At 30.5% G+C, this 25,409-nt stretch overlaps 1 protein-coding gene across 3 annotated transcripts in view; it reads left to right on the top strand.

The window, feature by feature from the left end:
* The window catches only part of Npc1a (Niemann-Pick type C-1a), a 499,866-nt gene that overhangs the window by 304,860 nt on the left and 169,597 nt on the right, over positions 1-25,409 (top strand). For all 3 annotated transcript variants that reach the window (XM_075361101.1, XM_075361091.1, XM_075361084.1), the window contains exon 2: positions 24,465-24,627. In XM_075361101.1, coding sequence (XP_075217216.1) covers positions 24,465-24,627 — 163 coding nt within the window. The remainder of the gene's footprint in view (positions 1-24,464; positions 24,628-25,409) is intronic.

The raw sequence follows: 25,409 nt of genomic DNA, 5'->3' as shown, positions 1-25,409 counted from the left end.
AAGTTTCAGTAGCAGTTTTTCCAAGTTTCATATGAAATTTCATAATAATTCTTTGCTCTAATAAAATACTTGCCATTTTTTTGTCAAAACAAAAAAACAGATGTCATCCAAACGAAGTACACGGCCAGAATAATGTTCTACAGAAATTGGAGTGGCACAATCGAAAGAGAAGACTTCACGCTACACAGCTGTCGATCGTACAAATTTGGCGCATGCGCAGTTCTTAGCAGCATTAGTCTCCTTATTTAATAGCCATACCTTGTATGAGATAAGGTTTAAACACTTTAATAAAAATTAAAAAAAAAAATTATCTGTCAATGAATTAAAAGGTTTATTTAATTGTCCCAAATCGATCAGTTTTGAGTAAATATTGTCAGGAAGACGATAGTTATTCAAAAATACCAATTACGTAATGTAAGAATTTAATTATTAATGGTTTAAATCATTTTTTATTTGCACACAAATTTGTAGTAATTTAATGTATTTGAAAGTTGTAAAGTTTGTTTGTTTATTTTTTTTACAGCACTCTAACGATTTAATATGCAAAATAATCGTTTGTATACAATATAATTTTCCTTGTAAAATTTAAATATTTAAAGAATTATACGAAAAAATATTTTTTAATAATTAATTGACTTATACTTTTAATAATAATATTTTTTTTTATCTTCAGTCATTTGACTGGTTTGATGCAGCTCATCAACATCCCCTATCTATGCCAGTCATTTCATTTGGGTATACCCTACATCCTACATCCCTAACAATTTGTTTTACATATCCAAATGTTGCCTACCTGCACAATTTTTTCTTATTACCTGTTCTTCCAATATTAAAGCGACTATTCCAGGATGTCTTAACATGTGGCCTATAAGTCTGTCCCTTCTTTTAACTATATTTTTCCAAATGCTTCTTTCTTCATTGATTTGCCACACCTCTTCTTTTGTCACTTTATCCACCCATCTGATTTTTAACATTCTCCTATAGCACCGCATTTCAAAAGCTACTAATATTTTTTTCTCAGATACTCTGATCGTCGAAGTTTCACTTCCATATAAAGCTACGTTCCGAACATACACTTTCAAAAATCTTTTCCTGACGTTTAAATTAATTTTTGATGTAAACAAATCATATTTGTGACTGAAGGCTCGTTTCGCCTGTTCTATTCAGCATTTTATATCGCTCCTGCTTCGCCCTCTTTAGTAATTCTACTTCCGAAATAACAAAATTCTTCTACCTCCATAATCTTTTCTCTTCCTATTTTTACATTCAGTGTAGAAATAACGAAGATAGCTAGCTCTTCGTTATTTCTACAACATTTCATTTTTTGTTCTTGTATATTTTCATGCGGTATTTCTTGCGCAGGACTTGACCCATGCTGTTCATTGTTCCTTCTAAATCCTTTTTACTCTCAGCTAGAACTACTATATCATCAGCAAATCATAGTATCTTTATCTTTTCACTTTGTACTGTTACTCTGGATCTAAATTGTTCTTTAATTTCAAATAATATTATATTAAATTAATTGAGATTTAATTAATTATTAGCATATTATGTTTATAGACATATACTTTAACAATACTGAACTCGTGGCTCGTAAAGTGTTATAAGGAAAAATCTATTAGTTCGTGGAAAAAAAACCATTTTCAATCTCATTATTACAGCATAATTTTTGGTTATTTTTTCAACCTTTTCATTTTAGATTCTTTTTTACACTTTTTCAAGTGAAACTTCTTTATTTTTGTAAAAATAAATTATTTTAAACATAAATGACTTTTTATTTTTAAGATAAATTATTATATCCCCCAGACCCCAAAACCACTGTCAGCTCAAAAGTTTATATATGCATTTATATTTTTCACTTTCTTGTGGATACGATAACTACCGTAATTTTGCGCCAATCACTTGCAAGTTGATACATAAAATATAACGACCCAAAATCTCGGTCGAGTTTGTTAATGGTCAAAATCAGATCGTGGGGGTGGAAGTAGGAGGGCTTTGTCGAAAAAAAATATCGCTACAACTTCTTTATTAAGTAAAATATCGAATTCGTTTAAAGTTCTTAATATTGTTTGGATAAGAGCCTAAAACTTATCTAACTAAAGTTGGCCCAGGGGTTGAAAAAAATGTGGTTTCGAAGAAAAAAAGGATCATTCTTCCCTTAATACTATGAAATCGGTTTAAAGTGATCGTTAGTCCTATTACCTCATATCTAAAATATTTGTCTGAATCAATTTTTTGTATGACCTTTACGGCAAAGTATGACCAAAATGTTGCTGGAATTGTAAGAAGATGGGTCTTGTCGTATGCTAAACATGTAAAACTATTTTTCACATGTAACCTTTGTCGTATTGAGTAAACTTGAAATTTTTATTAAGTTTAAGGTGGAAATCTTTTTTATCTCCAACTTAGCACCGGTAAAATCTACCTCCGTCTTCTGGCGTGCCGAAAAGGATTTTTTCATTTATGTTAAGCCCAGGTAACGAACGCAATGATCGATCGGCAAAAGATGCTTGTTTTCAGCTTCCTTTCACTAATCGCGTTGTTTCGAATGATCTTGTCTCTTTTCTGAAGAGAGTGTTTCGTGATGAATGGCAGAGTGAATGGAATGCTACCATCAGTAATAAACTTCGTCCAATTAAGGAGACTGTGTCACCCTGGAGCTGTTCATGCGGGGATAACTGTCGCGAGGAGGTTATTATTTGCCGTTTACGAATAGAGCACACTTGGCGCACTCTTGGATATTTGATGACTCAAACCGTTTATGTTGCTGCGACTACAACTGACTGTACACCACATACTTGTAGAATGTGTCTGTTATGCGTCGGAAAATTAAATTTGGCTAACATCATAAATATTTTAGGAAACTTAATGACTATGTTATCGAATGTCTTATGATAAAACCGTACCTCTGGATTTAAAAATTTGAATTTTCATAAAATCCTTTTCGTATATTAAAACCATTTAGCGTTTTTTAAGTTAAATTTTAATTATTGTATTTAATTGTGGTTTTATTTTGCTTTTAGCATACGACATACATATTTTCCATCTATACTGTGTTTATGTATTACTTTTGTTTAGTTTTTAGGTTAATTTTTGAAGTTATACTTTTTTTGGCGCGTTAGGAGAAACTGATCAGAGTGTATTTTCAGTAAGTTTCGGAAGTTGCGCGCGCCGATGTAACACATCATGAAGATTTGCGCAGGCACAAATGGATCAGTTTGCACGCACATGCGTGAAGTGTCTAATTCGGTCAGTTGTTCAGTGTAATTCAATGATTAGCTGGTATTTTAAACATAACAGATATTGAGTCGTAATAAATATATATTTATTTACACGGATTTCTGAAGACGGATATTTTAAACTGCGAATATTGTTGTTAATATTCATAAAACTTTATTTATATTGCAGCGTATATATATATTTTTTAAACTGTAATACTTTTTAAACTGTATGAAATAAATATTATTTTATTTAATTTAAGTGTTATTTATTCAAAATTTTATTCATGATATTTTATTTAATGTCGTCTATCGATCGTTCAGTCGGGTCAAATTTGTTTGAATGCGTAAAAAAATTCTTTTTTATTCACGCCAAAGAAGTATAACTTTTTACGTGCGTACATAAGTAAGTACACACGAGCTTTTTTTTATTGTATAAATATCGTGTTCGGGCGCTAATGACGACACTTTGTTTGGCACCTAGGAGAAAAAAGAAAAAAAAAGTTAAACTTAGATGTAATTATTTTTTTTAAACAAACTAAAAGTACCGAAACTGCTAGCTATGAATAAAAATTAAATTTTTCTACCGAATTCATAATATCTTGAACTGAAAATTTAATTAATTTTACTTTATTCAGATGAATTGAAGCATTTTCTGGGATTTATATACTTGTTTGTAGGTCAAATATGCTGTTTTTTTTCGTTTAAAAGTAAAAATTTAGTTACCACATACTATAGTTTAGTTGTATTTTTTTTCTGTTCTTTGTTTTAAAATTATTGGATACAAAACCCCTCTCGTGATTTTAAAATTTGCTGGTTGTTGTTAAAAGTAGATAATGCAGGCAAAGATAATTTTTTTCTTAAAATGATTGTTGTACTATAATTTATTTATAATTCTACACTTGCAGTATTCTGTACGCATATTGTGCTTATTCTGTATTCATTATATACTCGTGTAGTAGGAGTAAGAAGTAGAAGAAAGCTACTGTTACAGGATGCAATAGGATGAAAGGAAATCGAGTGCTTATTAAAAGAATAATATAAAACCAAACAAAAGTCGATAAATAAACGGTCTTTAATATTCTGTTCGTTTTGAGTATCCAGTATGAAAATTTGCATGATATTTTGTTTTTATTTTTCGAATAATATAATTATCGAAAATTTTAGAAATATTTGGAAGTACAGGCACGTTTTTTAAATTTCTTTCTGTTATTCTTTGATGGTTCAGTGTAAAAAAATAATCAATTTAAAGCCAATGATATACGAGGTCAGTAAATAAAGTAATGAGACTGGTTCAGAAAAAATCTTTTTATTTACAATTCAATTATGTATGGACCCTATCACCTTGAATTGAAGTGACTACTACTTGAGTGACTTGAAACAAACTTAAATTAATATAAAATTCTGATATGGACACCACAAAAAAGTGATGCAATGTGGTGTCCATCACAATACAATTGTGTAACTGTCCACTTTATTTAAGAATTGGAAAATTGGTGGATTTCGAATGAAATAAGTTTAAATGAAGTGCAGTGAAAAATAAGTATGTGTAATTTAATAGGCGTACAAGGAAGTCATGTGATGCCCACATCACATATTTTTTAATTTTGTTTATTAACAACTATTGCAGATATAACTCGGTCTGTCTCTTGTATCATTTTATGTAAGGGATGAATCCATACTTAATGTTTTATGATCCATTCTGACCAATACGTTCGTGACATGGTTGTGAATAATGAGTCGTGCTGTGCATGACTAATATCTGTATTATTTTCTATATGCATAGTTGTTATGTGACCCCGACATATCCACATTCATGTAAATATACCTGAACAAATGAATTAAAAACTGTCTGGACTGTTTATTATTGAATTAAAGTTTATTATTTCGTAAAGTAATTTTTTTTTTTTCATTTTTAATGTGTGCACGCGTCTATCAATATTTGTTTCAGTTATTTCTACAATATAAACGTACTTGTCATTTTTCATTGAAAAATTTATTAAGAATGTTTTTTTAAGAAAAAAAAAAGGTTTTTGTTTGTAATGTTTAATTATACCTGTTACAGTTATAAACCCCGAAATTTTTCAAGGGCTAAATACTATTCTTCTGAATTTTCATATTTTTATTAATTATCCTGCTATTTTTATCGTTAATTTCTGAAAGTTTGTTGCATTACTGTTGTTCAATTTATATATCATTCTTAATCACGTATTAATGAATTTTTATTGCTATTTTTATAACTGTATTCGTTTGAGAATTTAGGGATTAAATTGTTGTCGGATTCTGTTCTGCGGTGTGATCAGCTTTATTCTTTTATTTTTTTCAATTTTTACTTCATTGTACGAAATAAAGGAAGTATTCTGATCGCGAAAAATTTCGGTTTTCAGATTTCAACGGAAATATCCATTTTGGCCATCCCTTAATCCATTTATACTAGTTTTGGCGTAACGTCTAAACGTACACATACGTATGTATCTCGCATAACAAAAAAACGATTAGCCGTAGAATGTTGAAATTTTGGATTTTGGACTAATGTAACATCTAGTTGTGCATCTCCCTTTTGATTGCAATCGACTGGACCGAAAGTGTCTAAAAAAACCCAAAATCCAAAAAAATGGATTTTTCTTAACTGCAGTAACAAGTCCTGTTTGAGAGCTTTTCAACAATATATCATAAGTGATACTTATTTTCATTCCAAAGTTACAGCCAAATAAAACTTTAATTAATGAAATATTTGGATCTTACAAGGGAAAGGCACTTCGGTTCAAATCCGACTTGATCTTCGTTTTTTTAACTTATTTTTTTAAATTTAAATGTCTTGATTTATTAACAATTATTAATCTCCGATTGTAACAAATATTTTACGATTAATTTCAATAATTAAAAAAAATAAAATAAAAAAATATCATAAGTTATTAATGAAATAAATTTTTTTATAGTTTTCATTTTTAAAAAAATGTGTATTTATGTACACTTAATTTTATTAATAGACATACAAGGAAGTCATAAGGTGTCTACATCAGATTTTTTAAAAATTAATTTACATTGAAATTTTACTTGTAAGGTGTTTTTCTACCTGAAGAATATTGTTTTTTTTTTTTAAGGTTTTTCTTTACACGAATTTAAGTATGTATGTGGTCCTTTTTAAAAGTGGTTGTATTAATTGCTAGTGTTACCGGCATAAATACCTTTTCTTTTTTTCCTGTTTAGCCTCCGGGAATCACGGTCAGGTATTACTTCAGAGGATGAATAAGGATGATATGTATGAGTTTAAGAGAGGAGTAGTTTCGTACAGTCTCAGTTCGACCATTTCTGAGATGTGTGGTTAATTGAAACAACCACTAAAGAACACCGGTATCCACAATCCAGTATTTAAATCCGTATAAAAGTACGGCCTTATTAGGCTAATAAAGCCTTTATTAGGATTTGAATGTTGGAATTCTCGACTTCGAAAGCAGCTGATTTGCGAAAATGCGTTCACCATTAGACCAACTCGATGGGTCACCTTTGATATCTAAACAAGAGCAGTAGCACTTTTGTTACGATTTGACTATTTATTTGCTTTTTGGCGGACCAATGTTATTGTTAATTATTCACCGTTTATTAGGCTAATGATAATTTTTTCGCACCGTGAATAAAAAAAAATATTTGTTTAATTGAGAACTGTTACTAAGGATATTTGTAGTGTAATAGTAAAACAAAAGAATTTCCTATGGGTTTTCTATCAATTGTACAACTCAGAAGTAGGCCAAAAGTTATTGGATAGATGCAAATACAAAATTCAACTAATTACTGAAAACAGACTGTAAAGATTATTATCTGGGGTATGACATTATTTGTGAAATATTTAATAATAATCTTTTTTTAAATTAAGTAAAAAATGTGAATAGTGTCGAATAATATGTCACCTCGGTTAGGTTTAAGTATTCTAAACATTTATTATTCGCTGGTTCAATCAAATAAATAAAAGTCTTTTTCATTTGTAATATAAATTATTTTTATTACACTTTTAATTCATATATATACACAAGTTGAGTCTTTGGATGAAGAAACTAGACTTAACTAAAAATAGGGCATTAGACCAATTCAAATAAGAGTAACAAAAAAGTGAAAATTTTTATTTTAAAATTTAAAGTCCTCCGTTGATATAATTTAAAATTTTTCCTTTAAATAAAAAAGGAGCAAATGAAACATGAGTCTCTTAACAAATAGTAAATGTGTACTGGGTTCAATGGAAGATAAAACTTGATTCAGAATTGAGTAGATCATCAATGCACGTTCACTAAAATGTGATGTTCGGCTTAACTAAAAGTATATTCTTTTCTAAATTTATCTATTAAGGCACTATATTGTTAACATTATATAGGTTAACAAAGAATAATTTACCTGTTATTTATTAATCTTTTTTAAGTATCACTTTTTCAGCCTCTATATATCACTTGGGATTTCCAACATAATAGATTGACGAAAGAGGTAATCTCACAACTTGAATTTTATATATATATATATATATATATATATATGTTTCAGCGAATTTATGGCCTTCTAGAGTGCGAGGTTCAGCAATAGCAACGATCGAATATCTTTATTTTATTCTCTACAAGGTGAAAATTTCGAATAATAAACGTAAAGAAAATTAAAAAAAAAATAATTCCTCTTCAGACAAATTTTAATTAGTTTATTACCAGGTTACTATGACAAAATATATTAAACTGTTATAGAAAATTATATTAATATCCGAGAGGTTGTCTCTAAAGTAAAGACCGTTTCATTGTAAAAAGGTTTATTTCTCTTCAACTACATATCTTATACTATTTCTCTATATAATCGCCACATGAATTAAGGCATTTATCGTAGCGATACACTAGCTTCAATTCACCCTCGTCGTATTCTTCTGCCGCCAGTCCATTTAGCCACTGAATGACAGCATCTTTAAGTTCATCGTCACCTGCAAATTTCTTACCTCTCAAAAATTCGTTTAATTTCCCAACCAAATGGTAATCAGAAGGAGCTAAGTCCAGACTATATGGTGGGTGACTATAAATTTCCCATCCAAATCACTTGTCGGATTCACCATATGTGGACGTGCATTATCGAGCAGCAGGACGACGCCGTCGGTCAGCCGACCACATTGCCGATTTTAAATGGCGCGCAACTTACGTAGACTTTTGCATTAGGCTTCTCCATTTATAGTCGTTCCATGTGGCATGAAATCAATCAGCAGTATGCCAAACCGACCCCAAAAGACTGTGGCCATCAGTTTGCGTCCAAATGGCTGTCGCTTGACCTTTGTTGGTTGGTGATTAAGGATGACGCCATTCACTTGACTGCCGTTTTCTCTCTGGCGTGCGATACGAAATCCATGTTTCATCGCCGTTAACAATTGAATTGAGGAATTCATCGCCTTTTTCTGTGTAGCGCATCAAAAATTCGAAAGCAGATCCCATTCGGATTTATTTATGACGTTCCGTTAAGACGTGCAACACCCAACGTGCACAAACCTTTCTGAAGCCTAAGTAGTCATGAACAATACGGCTGATAACAGCTCTTGAAATATTTGGAAAACGAAGGGCCAAGTTGGAAATCGCTGAGCGACAATCTTTTCTGATTTCATCATCGACGCGTTTCAACAAGTCCGCGGTGATTATCGAGGACCTCTCCGAACGTTCTCCATCGTGCACATTAATTCTGTTATTTGTAAACCTTTCACACCATTTTCGGACGTGTCATTCGTTCATTACATTATCAGCGTATACAGCAACCAACCGCCTATGAATTTCAGCCGGTTAAACGTTTTTTTTTTGTTTTTTGTTTTAAATAAATGAGTCTGAGAAATTCATTTACGCACCCCCTATAAATGGGGAAGTGTCGGACTCGCACGGGTTCGGCTAGATGTTATTAAGAGCCTATGTGTACCCGCACCCTACCGACTGAAACTTCTATCTCACCGTTTCTCCTCCTCCGGGGTCGGTCCTGCAGTTTAAGAATTGCGCGGGCCCAGGAGGTGCCGATTTAATGTTTTGATGGTTTAAAAAACGTATGACTCCACGAATTTCACAGTCGGCGGCAACAACGATTTTCCTGTTCATTTTATAACGTAATAACTCACACATAATCATTGATACTACAACGCGACAACTTACAGACAGCAATGCAGTGTGTATATTACTATCGTGCCCATGAACGATACAGGTTCGCTAACCTTAAGGAGAGAAATTTCTCAGCGGTCTTTACTTCCCTCGTATGTACTAAATTTGAAATAATGAATTAATAGAAACTATTACGTTAAAGCATGCTTACAAGTTATTTGTGTTATGCAAATGTGAGAATCTTATTTGGTTATCGGTAGCTATCAGTTAAGCCTACACTCTTTTGCATCTGACCCGTATTCAAATTTTGTTACATCTTTCCTGATTTTTGTTTTATGTGAATCTTTCAAAGTTGCTGGAATAAATTAAATTTCAAGCTTTAAAAGTTTAAATAATTAAACTTTTGTTAATATAGAGATAATTATTTATTGAAGAAAAACAATTTAATAACGAAAAACTAATAACAATTAATTATATAAAAAAATCGTACAATAATTATTTAATAATGAAGAATAGTCATCTTTAGGATCCCATGAGGAAAAATTTCAATCGTTCTTTTTTTCTAAAGAAAGGATGGTCTGATAAATATCTTTAAAAAATGATTGTGAATTTCCTTTTAAATCTATTTATCCTGTGATAAATATATATAAACGGAAATGCATTGTCTCTGTTATTAAATTGTTTCGTTTAATTTTTTCTACTAATAGATTTGTCATGATTAAATTACTATCAGAATAAGCAGTAGATTCTATTTACCAAATGATACGTACTGGTGTTATAAAGTAACGTTAAATCATTTATTATCTCATCATTATTGTTACAACGGTTATTCCTTGGTGAAATTTAACATAGTTTTCTATTAATTTATTTTCTACATATTTTAACGACGTGTTACTGCACTTTTAAGGTTCTTTTATGTAAAAAAATTAGGGAAGAAATAATTTTAGTTTTTATTTATTCCTTTTTATTATTTCAATTTATTACTGGTTCGTTGTAATTTCAGAAATTGTTTTCTTAGTTTATTATTTTTTTTAACTTAAATCGATATCATTAAATTATTGGGTGGTACAGCAAGCTTAGAATCCTTATTAAACGGCAGATTTTCAAATCAGCCGTTTAAGATGCTTTTTATTGTTTGTAATTCCATTTACAATACTGAAATGTTTGTAATTACAATACTGAAATCAAAGTGATCTAACGCTTATGACCAGGAGAAATATTTCACTTTACATGAAATAAATACTCATTAACCGAAAATAGAACAAGTTCTTTTATAAAAATATTTTTTACCTTTAGAAACAACGCTTTATTAAGTTATTTTTTTTACAAAATTGCTATCCACTGATCCTGCATCGCGGTCATAAGCTGATTTATAGACGATTCTAAAAATTATTGCCATTTAATGGCATTTATAATAAAATTCTGATTATTATGTTTTTAAATGTTCATTTCTAGCATTTATTAATATTGGTTTTACACTTAACCATTTACTGATGAAGAAAATAAGGTAAATATCTTTTATAAATACAGGTACAAACAAAATCGAACATAAAACAAATAAATCTGATGAAGACAAAACACGACTTCCTTGTACGCCGATTAAATTACATATAAACATTTTTTTTGTACTTGCAAAGTACATAAAATTTTATTTCCGTAATAACTTCTGATATTTTTTCATTTTTTCTTGTTGTTATTGAATTATTATTAATCTTAAAGTTTTTGTTTTTTTTTTACAATTAGAGATTAATAATTATTAATAAATCTATATTCTTTTAATAAAAAAAAGGAAATAAAGTCGAATTCAAACCGATGTGCCTTCCCTTGTAAGATCCAAATATTTCATTAATTAAAATTTTATTTGGCTATAACTCTGGAACCAATGAACATAAGTACCACTTATGATATACATTGAAGAGCTCTCAATGAGAGATTATTACTGTAGTTAAGAAACAGTACAAAATCCAAATTTTTGGGGATTTTGGACTCTTTTGGTCCAGTCGATTGTAATCAAAAGGAGAGGTGCACAACTAGATGTTACAATAGTCCTAAATCCAAAATTCACCATCCTACGGAAAATCGTTTTTGAGTTTATACGAGATACATAAGTTCGTACGCACGTACATACAGACGTCACGCCGAAGCTAGTCAAAATGGAATCGTGGATGGTCAAAATGGATATTTCCGTTGAAATCAGAAAACCGAAATTTTTTGCGATCACAATACTTCCTTTATTTCGTTTATGGAAGTAAAAATAATTTTTAATTACAAAATTTTGAATTTTTTTCTTCATGGTTGTTTGATTTCATCTTTTTCACTAAAATTGTTTTTCTTTCATTCGAACATGGTTTGCTTTCTGGTGATTTATTTTTGATTGTTTCTTGTTCTATTCGTGAGTATTCTATTTTTATTACTTCATTGCTTATATATTTTTTTATTTATTGTATTTTATTTGTGTATTTAAAATTTTTTTTAATTATTCAAAATTTTGATTTGTTATGTTAAAACCTCTTTGAGGAGAGGCTGTGTTTTTATTATAATCATTTCACTTTTTTTAAAAAAGAACTAATTTTTAAACGTTAATGATAAATGGAGTGTTTTTTTCAGGCTTTAATAAGGCAAATCGCCTGATTTCGAAGTTGATAGTTCTAAGGTTCTAATCCTAGTAAAGGCAGTTACTATTATACGGATTTGAATACTAGACCGTGGATACCGGTGTTCTTTGGTGGTTGGGTTTCAATTAACCATACATCCAGGAATGGTCGAACTGAGACTGTACAAGACTATACATCATTTACACTCATACATATCATCCTCATTCATCCTCTGAAGTAATACCGTACGTGGTTCTGGAGGCTAAACAAAAAACAAAGAATGGTATTAATTAGGGAGTACTTCTAAAGTACTTTATTTATTGACATTTCTTTATTTTCTTGTTCAAAATACATTTTTGAGATCTGAAAACAGTTCTCTTTAGACAAAATTAAATTACATAATATTTATTATAATTTTTTTAGGAAATATTTTTTATAAAATTTTTAATAATATCCTTCCATTGACGGAAACGATATGTTTTAATTTACTCGGGAATGATTTTAATAAAACGTTTGGGAAGTTATTTATAATATATAAAAAATTAAATAATTGTATTTTCAAAATAAAAAGTCAAAATGTTTTAAAACCTTTTAGCAAAACATTTTTTTTTTTTAGGTAGACTGCATAAGAAAACTACCTATTCTATTGTAATGGTTACCATAATTCGACTTCCGGAAAATTTGACATATCTTCGCGTTTCACATCCCCCAGATCTCAAAACCACCGTCAGTTCGAAAGTTTATATATATATATTTCAGTTTCTTGTGGACACGACAACTACCGTAATTTTGCACCAATCACTTTCAAATTGATACAAAAATATAACGACCCAAAATCTCGGTCGATTTCGTTAATGGGCAAAATCGGACCATGGGGGTGGAAATGGAAGGGCTTTTTCGAAAAAAATATATCGCTGTAATTTTCTTATTAAGTAAAGTTTTTTGATATTACCAACCATTGGTCCACGGACCAAAAAAAAATGGGGTTTCAAAGACAAAAAAATCACACTTCCCTTTATAGGCACAGTATCGAATCGGTTTAAAAAGGTCTTTAGTCCTCAAAATATTACCTAAAATTTTTTGTCTGAATCAATTTTTGATATGACCAACCTTTACGGCAAAGTATGACCAAAATGTTGCTGGAATTGTAAGAAGATGGGTTTTGTCGTATGCTAAACATGTAAAACTTTTTTTCGCATGAAACCTTTGTCATATTGAGTAAATTTGAAGTTTATCTTAACTTGAAGATGAAAATTTGTTTTATCCCCTACTTAGCACCCGTGAAATCTACCTCCGCCTTCCGGCGTGCCGAAAGAGATTTTTCTTTCTTATTTTAATTTTATTTATTTATAGTCGCATCAAAAATTAAAGTAATTAACTACTTATCAGTGTAATATAATTGTACCTGTAAATTTCTAGTCTTGAACAAACTCAGATCGACTACTCCTGAGAAGTGTGGTTAATTAAATACTCAAGAACACCGATATCCACGATCTAGAATTCAAATTCAAATATAGTACCTTTATTAGGATTTGAACCTGAGACCTTCGATTTCAAAATCAGCTGATTTACGACGGCAAGTTTACCACTAGATCAACCCGGTGGGTTAAAATATTTTTAAATTTCTCTTTTTTTAATTTTTTAAATTCTTTAGAAATATCTTTTGAAAAATTAAATAAACGATAATCTGAATTTTTTCTTTTACAAAAACTGTTTTTTAATAATTTTTTTTTTTTGCTTTCCTAATTTTGATTAGAGGTTTTCTTACGTGACTAATGCCCGGGCATTTATATTATTAAAAAAAATATATGATCATAATTACAACATTACTTGATTAGTGAATTTTTTTTATAGTCACGTCAACAATTATGCAGTGTAAATGGTAGTCATATATTGAATTTAAGAAAATCTATTGTGCGTGTTTTTAATCTATTTTTGCTTAATTTTTTAGGAGTGTAGTACAAATGAAAAGAATACATCCCTAATAATTCAGGTTTATTGAACGATGGAAATCGACATGTGACGCACATGTATAACGTGAATCTTTAACTCAAATGGAGTCGATTAGTCTTCTGGATATTTAAACAGTAATGGGTGGAAAATCATTTATACTTTTTCTGTCCTACTCATTAATCCTTACATCAGTATCTACGTATATATTTTCATTTATTGCCTAAGTTATCACAGACTGAATTAATAAACATGTTGTTCTAATTATGTATGAAGTTAAACTTTTGTTTGGTTTCAGTACTTTATCTGTACGTTTCAATCTGTTCGTTCCAGGTAGATCGCTTGATATTTTATTTAAGTTATTTTCTTTTAATTAAATATTATCTGTATTTAATTATAAGTTAGGAGACTACTATACGTACATTTTACATATACACAAGGTCAAGGCTTACAGAAATTTAGTTATTTTATTTGCTTTCCGCAAGAGTACAGTTTTATATTTATTCATTAGATGCAATAGAGTATAAATTATTCAGTTTGTTTGTATATCTATTATAAAATTGCCTTTCCTGCGTCGTTTGGTATTCGACTTAATTTTTTTTTCGTTTTTCAAATATGAAGGCTATCGATTTTAAAATAAAAAGAAATTGAGTTTCATTTAATATTCATAAACGTTTCAAGTAATCTTTACCTCGTTAAATATTTTAGTATTTCAAAACATTTACTTTTTTTAATCTGCTAACATTATTGGCTTGCTTAGATTATTTGGGTTTTAATTTAATCATTCAAAGAGGTTTCTTTGAAAAATTTATCATGAATATTCGAATTTCATTTTTTGTCTTTTTAATATTTTCAGGGTGTTTTAATAGTTAATGTTTTTCGGTTCGTTTTATTAAGTGAGTCGCAGGAAATCTGCGAAATAATATTGTGTGCAAGCATGAAATTTTTATCAGGCAATTACGCATCGAACAAATATATTTTTAACTGACGCAAAGCGTGTAGGTGTTAACTTTTTATTTTCATCGATAGAATGGCTTTAAGTTGAAAACGGTTGGTTTTCTGTTTATCAACTTATTAACTTGGAAAATTTGGAAAGAAGAGCTAATGTAATACGATAAATTATTCTAAATCTCGTACTGTTAAACTTTATAAATTGATAATTTGTTAACATTTTTGTCATTATTGATAATTACTTATAAAGGTTATATTATATTTAATTTTTTTTGCATAGTAAAAATCAGAGATGAAAATAGATCAGGTTTACTTTGCACGCTGTTCCACCAGGTTGGTCTAGTGGTGAGCGTATCTTCCCAAAGTAGTTGATTTGGAAGTCGAGAGGTCCAGCGTTCAAGTTCTAGTAAAGACAGTTTTTATTTTTATACGGATTTGAATACTAGATCGCGAATGCCGGTGTTCTTTGGTAGTTGGGTTTCAATTAACCACCCATCTCACGAATGGGCGAACTGAGACTGTACAAGACACCACTTCATTTACAGTTATACATATCACCCTCAAGTAATATCTGAACGGTAATTCCCGGAGGCTAAAAGGAAAAAGGAAAGTTTATTTCCTACGCTAACGGATTGCTCTCTACGAACGCTATTTGAAAAGTTGTCCGGCCTGACAAAGAAACACAAAATTTTCAGTAGTTTTTTTTAATTTTTCAACATAATCACTTTGCAATACTAATGAAGTTTTTATTATTCTCAGTATAATGCGATTGTTTAAATCTATAAAATAAGCGGTTGTCTCAGCTTTTATTCTCATCATTTGAAAAAAATCTTCGTTCAGCGAACCATTTTTCAGGTTTAAAACGAGAAAATATTTTGCTGGGAACCAAATCCGGCGAATACAGCGCTTGTAAAAGCACTTCGAAGCATAGATCATTAAATTTTGCAGCAACAACCCGAGATTTTTATGCAGGCGCATTTTCGTGGTAAAAAAGCACTTACTTTTTGGCCAGATGTGGATGTTTAGCCTGAATATCACCCGGTCCACTAGTGACCCGTAATACTTCCCGGTGATGGTTCTGCCTTTTTCGAGGTAATTTACCAGCACCACACCACGAGAATCCCCCAAAAAAACATATACATGACTTTTCATTCAAATAATACCCTTTTCGTTCTTTGGCACACTTTCAGAAGCTCCTAGCCAATGTTTGGACTTCTGTTCGATCTCTAGCGTGTAATGGTGAATCTATGTTTTATGTGCTGATATATATCGTCGAAGAAACTCATTTAATTAAGATCGCATTTAATTAAGACTAAACACCATTGGGAAGTGTTCAGACCAATGCGTTTTCGGTCTACTGTTAAGAAACGCGGAACCTATCGAGCGGAAAGCTTTCTCATACCCAAAAAAAACGTGTAAAATGAAGTGGACACAATCTGTCAAAATGTTTAAAATGTCAAACGGTTAGCGTACCTTCATCAGCCATCATTTAATAGTCATATTGTGGATTTTTGTGACGAATTTCGTCGGTCATAGCGGTTTTAGGACGTCTCAAGCATTCATTATGTTGAGTGGATGTATGACCATATTTAATTACAGCAACCGACTTTTTTCCGTCAAAAACGACAGAAAAGAATTCTTTAAAGTGGAATCTAACTTTTTTTGAATATCCGTAGGGTTAAAAGTAAGTATTTTATAGCAGCTAGAACTTCAATTTTATTCTTTTTTATGAAAATTTCAAAACTTGTTTGCTGTACTTGGTTGTCTTTGTTTTCCTGTTTAGTCTCCTACTATTTACATATCCAAAATGTCATACCTGACAGGTAAAATCATGCTTTTTTTTGAAAACAACGCTATTTGTTGGGACGTAAAAGCAACACACGCTATACTAAATACTTTACGATTCCGTTTCAGTGTTTCCGATGTGTGTAACCACTATAAAATAAAAAACTACTGGACCGATTTACGCGCAGGGAAAAAGGGAAAAATCGGAAGGGAAGATGGGAAAAATGGAAAAAGAAAAAAAAGGGATATGGGGAAAAGGAAATAGAAAAAGGAAAGTAGAAAAAATAAAAGAAGAGAGAAGGAAAGAGAATGGGGAAGGGAAAGGGATGGAAAACGGGTGGGTGAAAGGGAATATGTTAAATTTATATGGAAAAAGAAAAAGTAAAATGGGGAAAGGGGGAAAGGGGGAAAGGGGGAAAAGGAAAGGAAAAATGAGAAAGGGTGTAAGGGAAAAGTTAATTTTGTCAAGTTCTGTATGTTCATTTTGTTAATGTTTTATCAAACTTTCAATTGTGTTAATTTATATACTCAAAGCTAACAATAGTGAAGCATTGCCGGTCTGCTAGTTTAAAATATTAAAGTTGTCCTTCACTTCAATAATATATAGAAGGATGCAGGGTTTTGTAACATAATATGTTACTCTTTCAAGTAAGATAAATTTCTTTCAACGAGGGACATTCGACTTATCCTAGGAAATGATAAAAATGTACTAGACTGGGTATTGTTACTCCATCAGTGTACTTAATAAGATTTAATGATAATCTACCATAAATTTTATTTTATTATTCGTGTTACATATTTAATTATAATGGTTATATTTCTTGTATTATTTTAGTTTTAATCTTATTACTATCTTGGTTTTAACCTTATTCTATTAATATTTTAACATCCAAGAAGGGGCTTTTTTGTTACTGACCCGGGCGATGATAACATGAAAGCTTTTTTCACCCCCAAAAAAAAAAGTTTCTTTCACAAAAAAGAGATTATATGTATGTATAATGCTGAGTTAATAGCAGAGATAGAAAATGTAATTTTTCACAAAATAGGAACCACCATCAGATTATTCAATAATTTAAATAAAAAATATCATTGCAAAATCATTTCTCCTGATTGAGATTTTTTAAAAACAAAAAATTAGATTTATATTCCAAAGACATATCACTTTGATATCAACGCTTATTTTTTTTATTAGAAATATAACGTTATGTTATGCAGTGATCTATTTTGAACCTGTTGAATTAAAAATATACGTTCACTTTATACCCAAATAATGACATATGTTACTGATAATAATTTTATATTTTTGAAAACAAATTGTATTTCTAAGAAAGGATCCTTAAAACCCGTACACTTGATTAACTACTGAATTAATATCATAGCTTCTCTAAATTTCACTGATTCATCTAAACCTTTTCTTCAGGTTTTTAAAGCCCAATCTACATTTCATTCACTAAATTGTGGTCGCTATCAGTGACTGCTCCAGGGTAAGCTTTGCAGTCAATGAGTTGATTTCTAAATCTTTGCTTAACTATGATATAATCTATCTGATACCTTGCAGTATATCACCTGGCTTTTTCCATGTGTATATTCTTCTATTATGATTAAAACGGGTGTTGGCAATTACTAAATTATACTTCATGCAAAACTCAATAAGGCGGTCCCCTCTTTCATTCCTGCCCATATTCAACCACAATATTTCCTTCCTTGCCTTTTCCAATGCTTGCATTCTAATCTCCAAATATTATTAAATTTTCATCCCCTTTTATGTGTTTAATTGCTTTCTTCGTATATTTCAATTTAATCGTATACACACTCTACCTCATCATCATCATGAGCACTTGTAGGCATGTAGACGTTAACAATCGTTGTCGGCTTACATTTTGATTTTATCCTTATTACAATGATTCTGTCGCTATGCATTTTAAAATATTCTACTCTCTTCCCTATCTTCTTGTTCATTACGAAACCTACTCCTGCCTGCCCTTTATTTGAAGCTGTGTTAATTATTCTAAAATCACCAGACCAAAAGTCATTTTCCTCTTCCCACCGAACATCACTAATTCTTACTACATCTACATTTAATCTATCCATTTCCCTCTTTAAATTTTCTAACCTACCAACCTTTTTTAGACTTCTAACATTCCATGCTCCAACTAGTAGAATGTTATTTTTTAATTTTCTGGTGACCCCTTCCTTATTAGTCCCCACCTGAAGATCCGAACAGGGTACTAGTTTACCTCTGGAATATTTTACCAAGAAGGTGCCTCCATCTTTGTTACTACAGAGAGTTACATTTTCTTGGAAAAAAAGCAGCTGTAGTTTTCCATTGCTTTCAGATACGCAGAACTCAGAAGATTGAGTGATGTTGATATGGCCGTTTAAGTCTTCCTGATCTACGCTCTTAACAACTACTGAAAGAACAGCTGTCCCTCTTTCAGGAATCATTCCTTAGTCTGGCTCTTAACAGATACTTCTTCAATATGGTTGCTCCTTTGGTCCAGCTACTCTGTATCATTGAGCACTCAAGCCCCCTCACCATCGGCAAGGTCTCCTGATTCGTACAAGGCGTAATATGATATGAAATTTTTAATGAAGGATCTTTATATCTAAGTTGTATAATTCAGTCCTTTTTTCAGTTCAGAGACATTTATTAATAACAAAGAGCAATCATCTGCATTTTACCTTAGCTTTCATGGTTATCACTTATTTATATTTAATTTCAAGTAATTTAATACACACTACTCATCTATTTAAATCAACATGCAATAAAGTTTAATCATTCATAAAGTCTTTATATAACTTTAGAAAGGTCTTTAAATCATACACTCTTCCACCATAATTTATAATATTTTAAACCTCCTGAACAGGTAGGGCAAGGTCCTAGGGTAGATCCCTAAAAAATACATTTTAAACTTTATTAAATTACATTATTATTACTATTATTTAGTTACGATTAATTGCTATTATTTACCCTATTAAATATTTATTTATACAAAAAGATTTCATATATCTTTACAGATGCATTGAGGAATGTAACCAGTATTCTTATATGTTTATTTTCTAATTTGTAAACCAAAGATAGCATGCTCAAAAACCAGAGAGATTTAGTTTTTAATGAATAATTTATTAAATAACACATTGTTTAGGAAAGTTTTCAAAGTATTTCTAAAAGTATTCTACAATCGAGAAGGCACAAAGCATATCTCTACTGCTTACTGAAGGCAGCTGCCCTCCCAACCATTGCAAAATTATTATTATTAATATTATGAAAACTGAAACAGTTAAACCCCAGATTGACCATACCATAGTCAGGACACTAAATTTTATTGATAGTTGTTTAGTACATTCAGCTACAGAATGTACAGTATAAAGGTTGACAATAAATTTTGCGGTGGTTCTTTAACATTTATCTAAATGTTCTATCTTAATTCCTATTTATCATAATTTCTTTGATAATTGACAATAGTTACTGAAACTGTTATTTTAGGTGTAAAAAAAGAACTTTCTAACCTTAGAAAGAAAATGATAAGCTTTGTAAAAAAATAATTTCATCTGTAAAGATTCTAATAGAATTTAATTATTTTTAGTTGGTTTTCATTGACATTTTATAAGTGAGTGTTATTTAACCAAGGGGCTTGTTCAGAAAATCTAGCAGCAACAGTGTTGTATGAGTCCTATTATAGAAAAGTGAGCTGCTTAATGTTATGTGGATTTGTTATGAATTTCTCAGACTTTACTTTGTGTTGACTAAAATTTGTTTATTGTGTTACTGTAATGGCACTACCTCTGTCTTTCATCCATAAAATTCTAGATTTGAATCTTAGTTAGACTTAATGTATTTTTATATGATACAAATTTCCATACTAAATTCCTTGAAGTAAGTAACCAACAAGGGCAGCTGTAAAATCTTAGCCAAAGCCCTTCTATTATGCCCAAATAAACCAGGAAAGATTATTGTACAAAAAAATTAAAAAGGCAAATAGACAACCATCAAAGAAGAAAATTTTATTTAACGATCATTTATAAAATATTTACATATTAGGTACATTTCATAAGAAAGCTACCTATTGTAATGGATACCATGATTCACCTTTCGGAAAATTTCGACATATCTTCACGTTTCACACCCCCCAGACCTCAAAACCCCAGTTAGATCAATTGTTTATATATACATTTATATATATATATATATATATATATATATATATATAATTTCATTTTCATGTGAACACGATAGCTGCCGTAATTTTGCACCAATCACTTATCACTTTTAAATGGTTTCCTAAAAAAAAACCTCGACCCAAAATCTTGGTCGAGTTCGTAACGGCCAAAATCGGACTATACGGATGGAAATGGGGGGTGGCTTTTTTGAAAAAACAAAATATTGCTATAACTTTTTATTAAGTAAAATATCGAATTCGTTTAAAGTTCCTACTATTTTTTGGGTAAGGACCTAAAACTGATGTAAGTAAAGTTTTTTGATATCACCAACCATTGGCTTACGAGGTGGAAAAAATTGGGTTTTGAAAACAAAAAAAAATATCTCCTTTAATAGGCAAGTATTGCATCGGTTTAAAATGGTCGTTACTTCTCTAAATATTACCTAAAACCTTTGTGTGAAGCAATTTTTGATAAGACCAACCCTTACGGCAAGGGATGACTAAAATGTTGCTGGAATTGTAAGATGGGGCTTATCGTATGCTAAACATGTGAAACCTTTTCACATGCAACCATTGTCGTATTGAGTAAATTTGAATTTTCTTAACTTTAAGGTGGACATTTTTTTATCCTCTCTTTACCACCGGTGAAATTTTTTTTCAACTTTTTTTTAATTCAATTGTATTGATTTATTTATACTAAACAACTATCAATAAAATTTAGTGTCCTGACTATGGTATGGTCAATCTGGGGTTTAACTGTTTCAGTTTTCATAATATTAATAATAATAATTTTGCAATGGTTGGGAGGGCAGCTGCCTTCAGTAAGCAGTAGAGATATGCTTTGTGCCTTCTCGATTGTAGAATACTTTTAGAAATACTTTGAAAACTTTAACCTCTAATTGTAAAAAAAAGTTTTACAATAATTAATTCAATAAAAAAAAAAAAATGAAAACATCAGATGTTATTAGTGAAATAAAATTGTATGTACTTCTCATTAAAAAAAAAAAGAAAGAAATGAAGTCGGATTCGAACCGATATATCTTCCCCAAATCAGTTTTTTATGATCAATTTATTAATTATCATTAGCACATTATTTGTTTTTTTTTTTTTTTAATTTCATTTGTCTATTTATTATACAAAACTTTAATTTAGTAGCATAGTTTTTAGTATTAGGATTTTTTAATTTTATTACTGTCATTTAATAGTAGTTATATTTTATAGTTTATTTGCTGAGTAAAATTTTTTACTTAATCCTAGTCTTAAATATTTTTGAACTATTTTTATCATACATTCAAATGAAGTAGTGATGTTCCTGTATAGCAGAAACGGTTGTTGGGATGCCCATGTGTATTATGTAGACTACCTTGTTAGTAGGGATGAAAGATCTTATATATCCAACGGCTAGAAAGGTTAAGGGGTGAGGGATCAATGAAGAGTGGGTGAGTAAACATACTAAAGTAACTTTCATTGCTAGTTCACATTAGGTCACAGGATCTCCCACAGGCATGTTTTATCTTTCCTACAATCTGCAATTCTGTCAGATTAACAGCATATTACTTTTATCACAGCTTTTTTATTATTACTCATGTTCATTTATGTAAAGAATTGCTTTATAATTACTGATGAATAATTAATTTGCATATTTAAAAATTTTAAAGCTATTTTTTATTACAGAAGCATGATCTGTAAAATTGTTAACATACTAGCTGATCAGTTTGGACAAAAGTTTCAATGTAACAAGTTTTGGTAAGGGCTAAATGCTTCTTGCAACCTGAAAATAAATATAATTAAAATTATAAGTGATAAAAAAAATAAAATTTAAAATTTACATTTTCTTAAAAACATTTGAATGAAGCTTTGAAATATTATTATTTCATATTTTTCATATATAAGATTATGTATAATCAGAATGAATGTATTGCATTCATATTTAAGAAGGCATTAGGATACTCAACTTTCCTGGTAAATACTTTGGCCATTAGGCATATTATATAGTAACCAGACAAGAAATAGAGTGCCTGAGTCAGTCCATGAGTAGTCCCGTTTTGATCATGCCATATATTCATCAGCTGTAAAAGTTTTACCATCCTCATCATGAATCTAGCAGGGTATAACTTATATCCACAGAACCTAAAATAAATAGGGAAGTAGGAATCAAGGGAAGAAAATAGGGGTGAAGGGTTGTGTGATAAAAGGATGCTCAATCCCTGGAGTGAACACAGTACAAGGTAGTCTCACTGAGGTAAGCTCAAGGCCTCCTCTTGAGGAATAATTTACACCTCTTCAGACCTTACTGTAAAGGATGGTCGGTCTTTGGATTTGCAGAATCTGAAGAGGGTCAAGAAGTTATGCCTCATGCAACATTTTATGGGACTTGTTGAACTGCCTAAGGTTTTTTGTTGGACAAGACTACTTAATATTAGTGTTTGAGCATAATACCACAGCAAGCATATGAATTAAACAGCTTCTGTGAGTTGTAACTGTTTCCCATGCATCAGATTCCCCTCCTCTCCGAGTTTAATTTGTTCTGTTAATAGGCTTGACCAAAACAAAATGTATATAAAACAGTAAAAAGTACTTTATGTATAGGAACAATGCATTTTATGGTGTACTTCCAAATCATACTGGTTGCTGTATTGAAAACTTGATAATCTAACTAAAACTATAAACTTTTAAATTGTTTAACAATCTACTTACAAGGTAATAAACTGATAACATATAAATTAACATATACATTAGCTTAAATCTCTTCAAAAGTAGCAATAAAGGAGGCCAAAAACCAATTTTACTTGGGATCCAGTTACAAAAGTTAATTTTTATCTAAGGGATTTTTTACCCAGATGGGAGTAACACATTAATTATCAGTCATTTTGAATTGATCTGCTTAAATTTATTATTCATTAAGCATTGATTTTCTTCAGGAAATGTAAAAACTGTAACAAAAGATAAAAAGTTTCTAAAAGTATAACTTACTCTATTCATGGAATTGTATGATCATGGAAGTATACATACTCAGCTTATATTCATACAATACTCATGGAGAATAAAGTTATCGGCAGTTAGTCTGATAAAATATTATATGAATTAAGTGATTTGAGAACATACTATAACTCATCCAGCATTAAAGTGTTTTGAAGATTTATTCATTTACTATAATTAATATGATAAAAAGCAGATAATTTAATTTTGACTAAAGGTAGCTTTCAGGATAAAGTAAGCTTTAGGTTAGAAAAGGGGAAACGTTTTTATCATTTCAGTTGAGTAAAGTTATATAATTATAGAAAATTTCACTAGCCGGCCTCTGTGACATGAATGATAGCATCTCGGCCCTTCATCCAGAGGTCCCGGGTTTGAATTCCAGTCAGGCATGGCATTTTTCACACATGCTACAAATCATTCATCTCATCCTCTGAAGCAATATTTAACGGTGGTCTCAGAGGTTAAGCAAGAAAAAAAAGAAGTAAATTTCAATAGAGATAACACTTTTTTTCTGAGTTGTCATTGCAGTTTTCTTTCTACTGTACTTATAGTTTGCTACTAAGTAATTTTATTGCTGATATTTTTATAGAATTAAAGATTAAAGATATAGTACTTATTGTTTGTTTGTTAATATGTGTATCTGGTGTACTTAGAAAATAATTACTGAATAATGAACATAATGAATAAATTGTGTGTGCTTGTGTCGGGTATCTGTTAATAAGTAGTTTTTTTTTTCAGAATGCAGTTTCAAATGAATATGGTTGTGTATGGTATGGTCAGTGCAATACAGATGGAATGGGACGAATTCAGAATTGCCCTTATGATGGGCCACCAAAACTCATGGAAGATGAAGAAGGACTGAGAAGATTAAGAAAGTGGTGCCCTCGTTTTTTCAAAAATGGTAAATTTTAATTTTTCTTGAATGTAGTTGAGTGGTTGTGTTATAGATTTATATAAATCGTAGTGCAGCTAACATCTGTAGAAATAATGAAATGTTAAAAATTTTCAATTTGTTATCATATGATTAATTATTGTCTATAATTTTTCAGTGACAGTCTGTTTCACTGTTCTTATCAAGCAAGATATAAAAGGCATTTTGGATAGTTTTAAATATTGTCAAAATTCAGTATATTAACACCTATACCTGCTATACACTCCAGTAATTCAGTTATTTTGTACATTTGATAGATAAATTAAATGAAAAAAATTATGATACATTACACTATGATAGTATGTCTTCTTTGTAACATGTGCTGTGAGTGTTATCTCTTTATGGTTACAATTGCGTTAACCCACCGGGTTGGTCTAATGGTGAATGCGTCTTCCCAAATCAGCTGATTTGGAAGTCGAGAATTCCAGCATTCAAGTCCTAGTAAAAGCAGTTACTTTTATATGGGTTTAAATACTAGATGGTGGATACCGGTGTTCTTTGGTGGTTGGGTTTCAATTAACCACCTCAAAAATGGTCGAACTGAGACTGTACAAGACTGCACTTCATTTACACTCATACATATTATCCTCATTCATCCTCGAAGTAATACCTGAATGGTAATTCCCAGAGGCTAAACAGGAAAAAGAAAGATTACAATTGCATTTTTATCAACAAAAAATAATAAATGAGAATTTTACTCAAAGTGGGTTGTAATCTTTACCTTATAGCAAAGGAGTTCATACCGCAAGCAA

Source organism: Lycorma delicatula, chromosome 1 (assembly GCF_047948215.1).
Source record: "Lycorma delicatula isolate Av1 chromosome 1, ASM4794821v1, whole genome shotgun sequence".
Taxonomy (NCBI): domain Eukaryota; kingdom Metazoa; phylum Arthropoda; class Insecta; order Hemiptera; family Fulgoridae; genus Lycorma; species Lycorma delicatula.
Note: the sequence above shows the minus strand (reverse complement) of the source record. Positions and strands in the feature narration are given on the sequence as shown.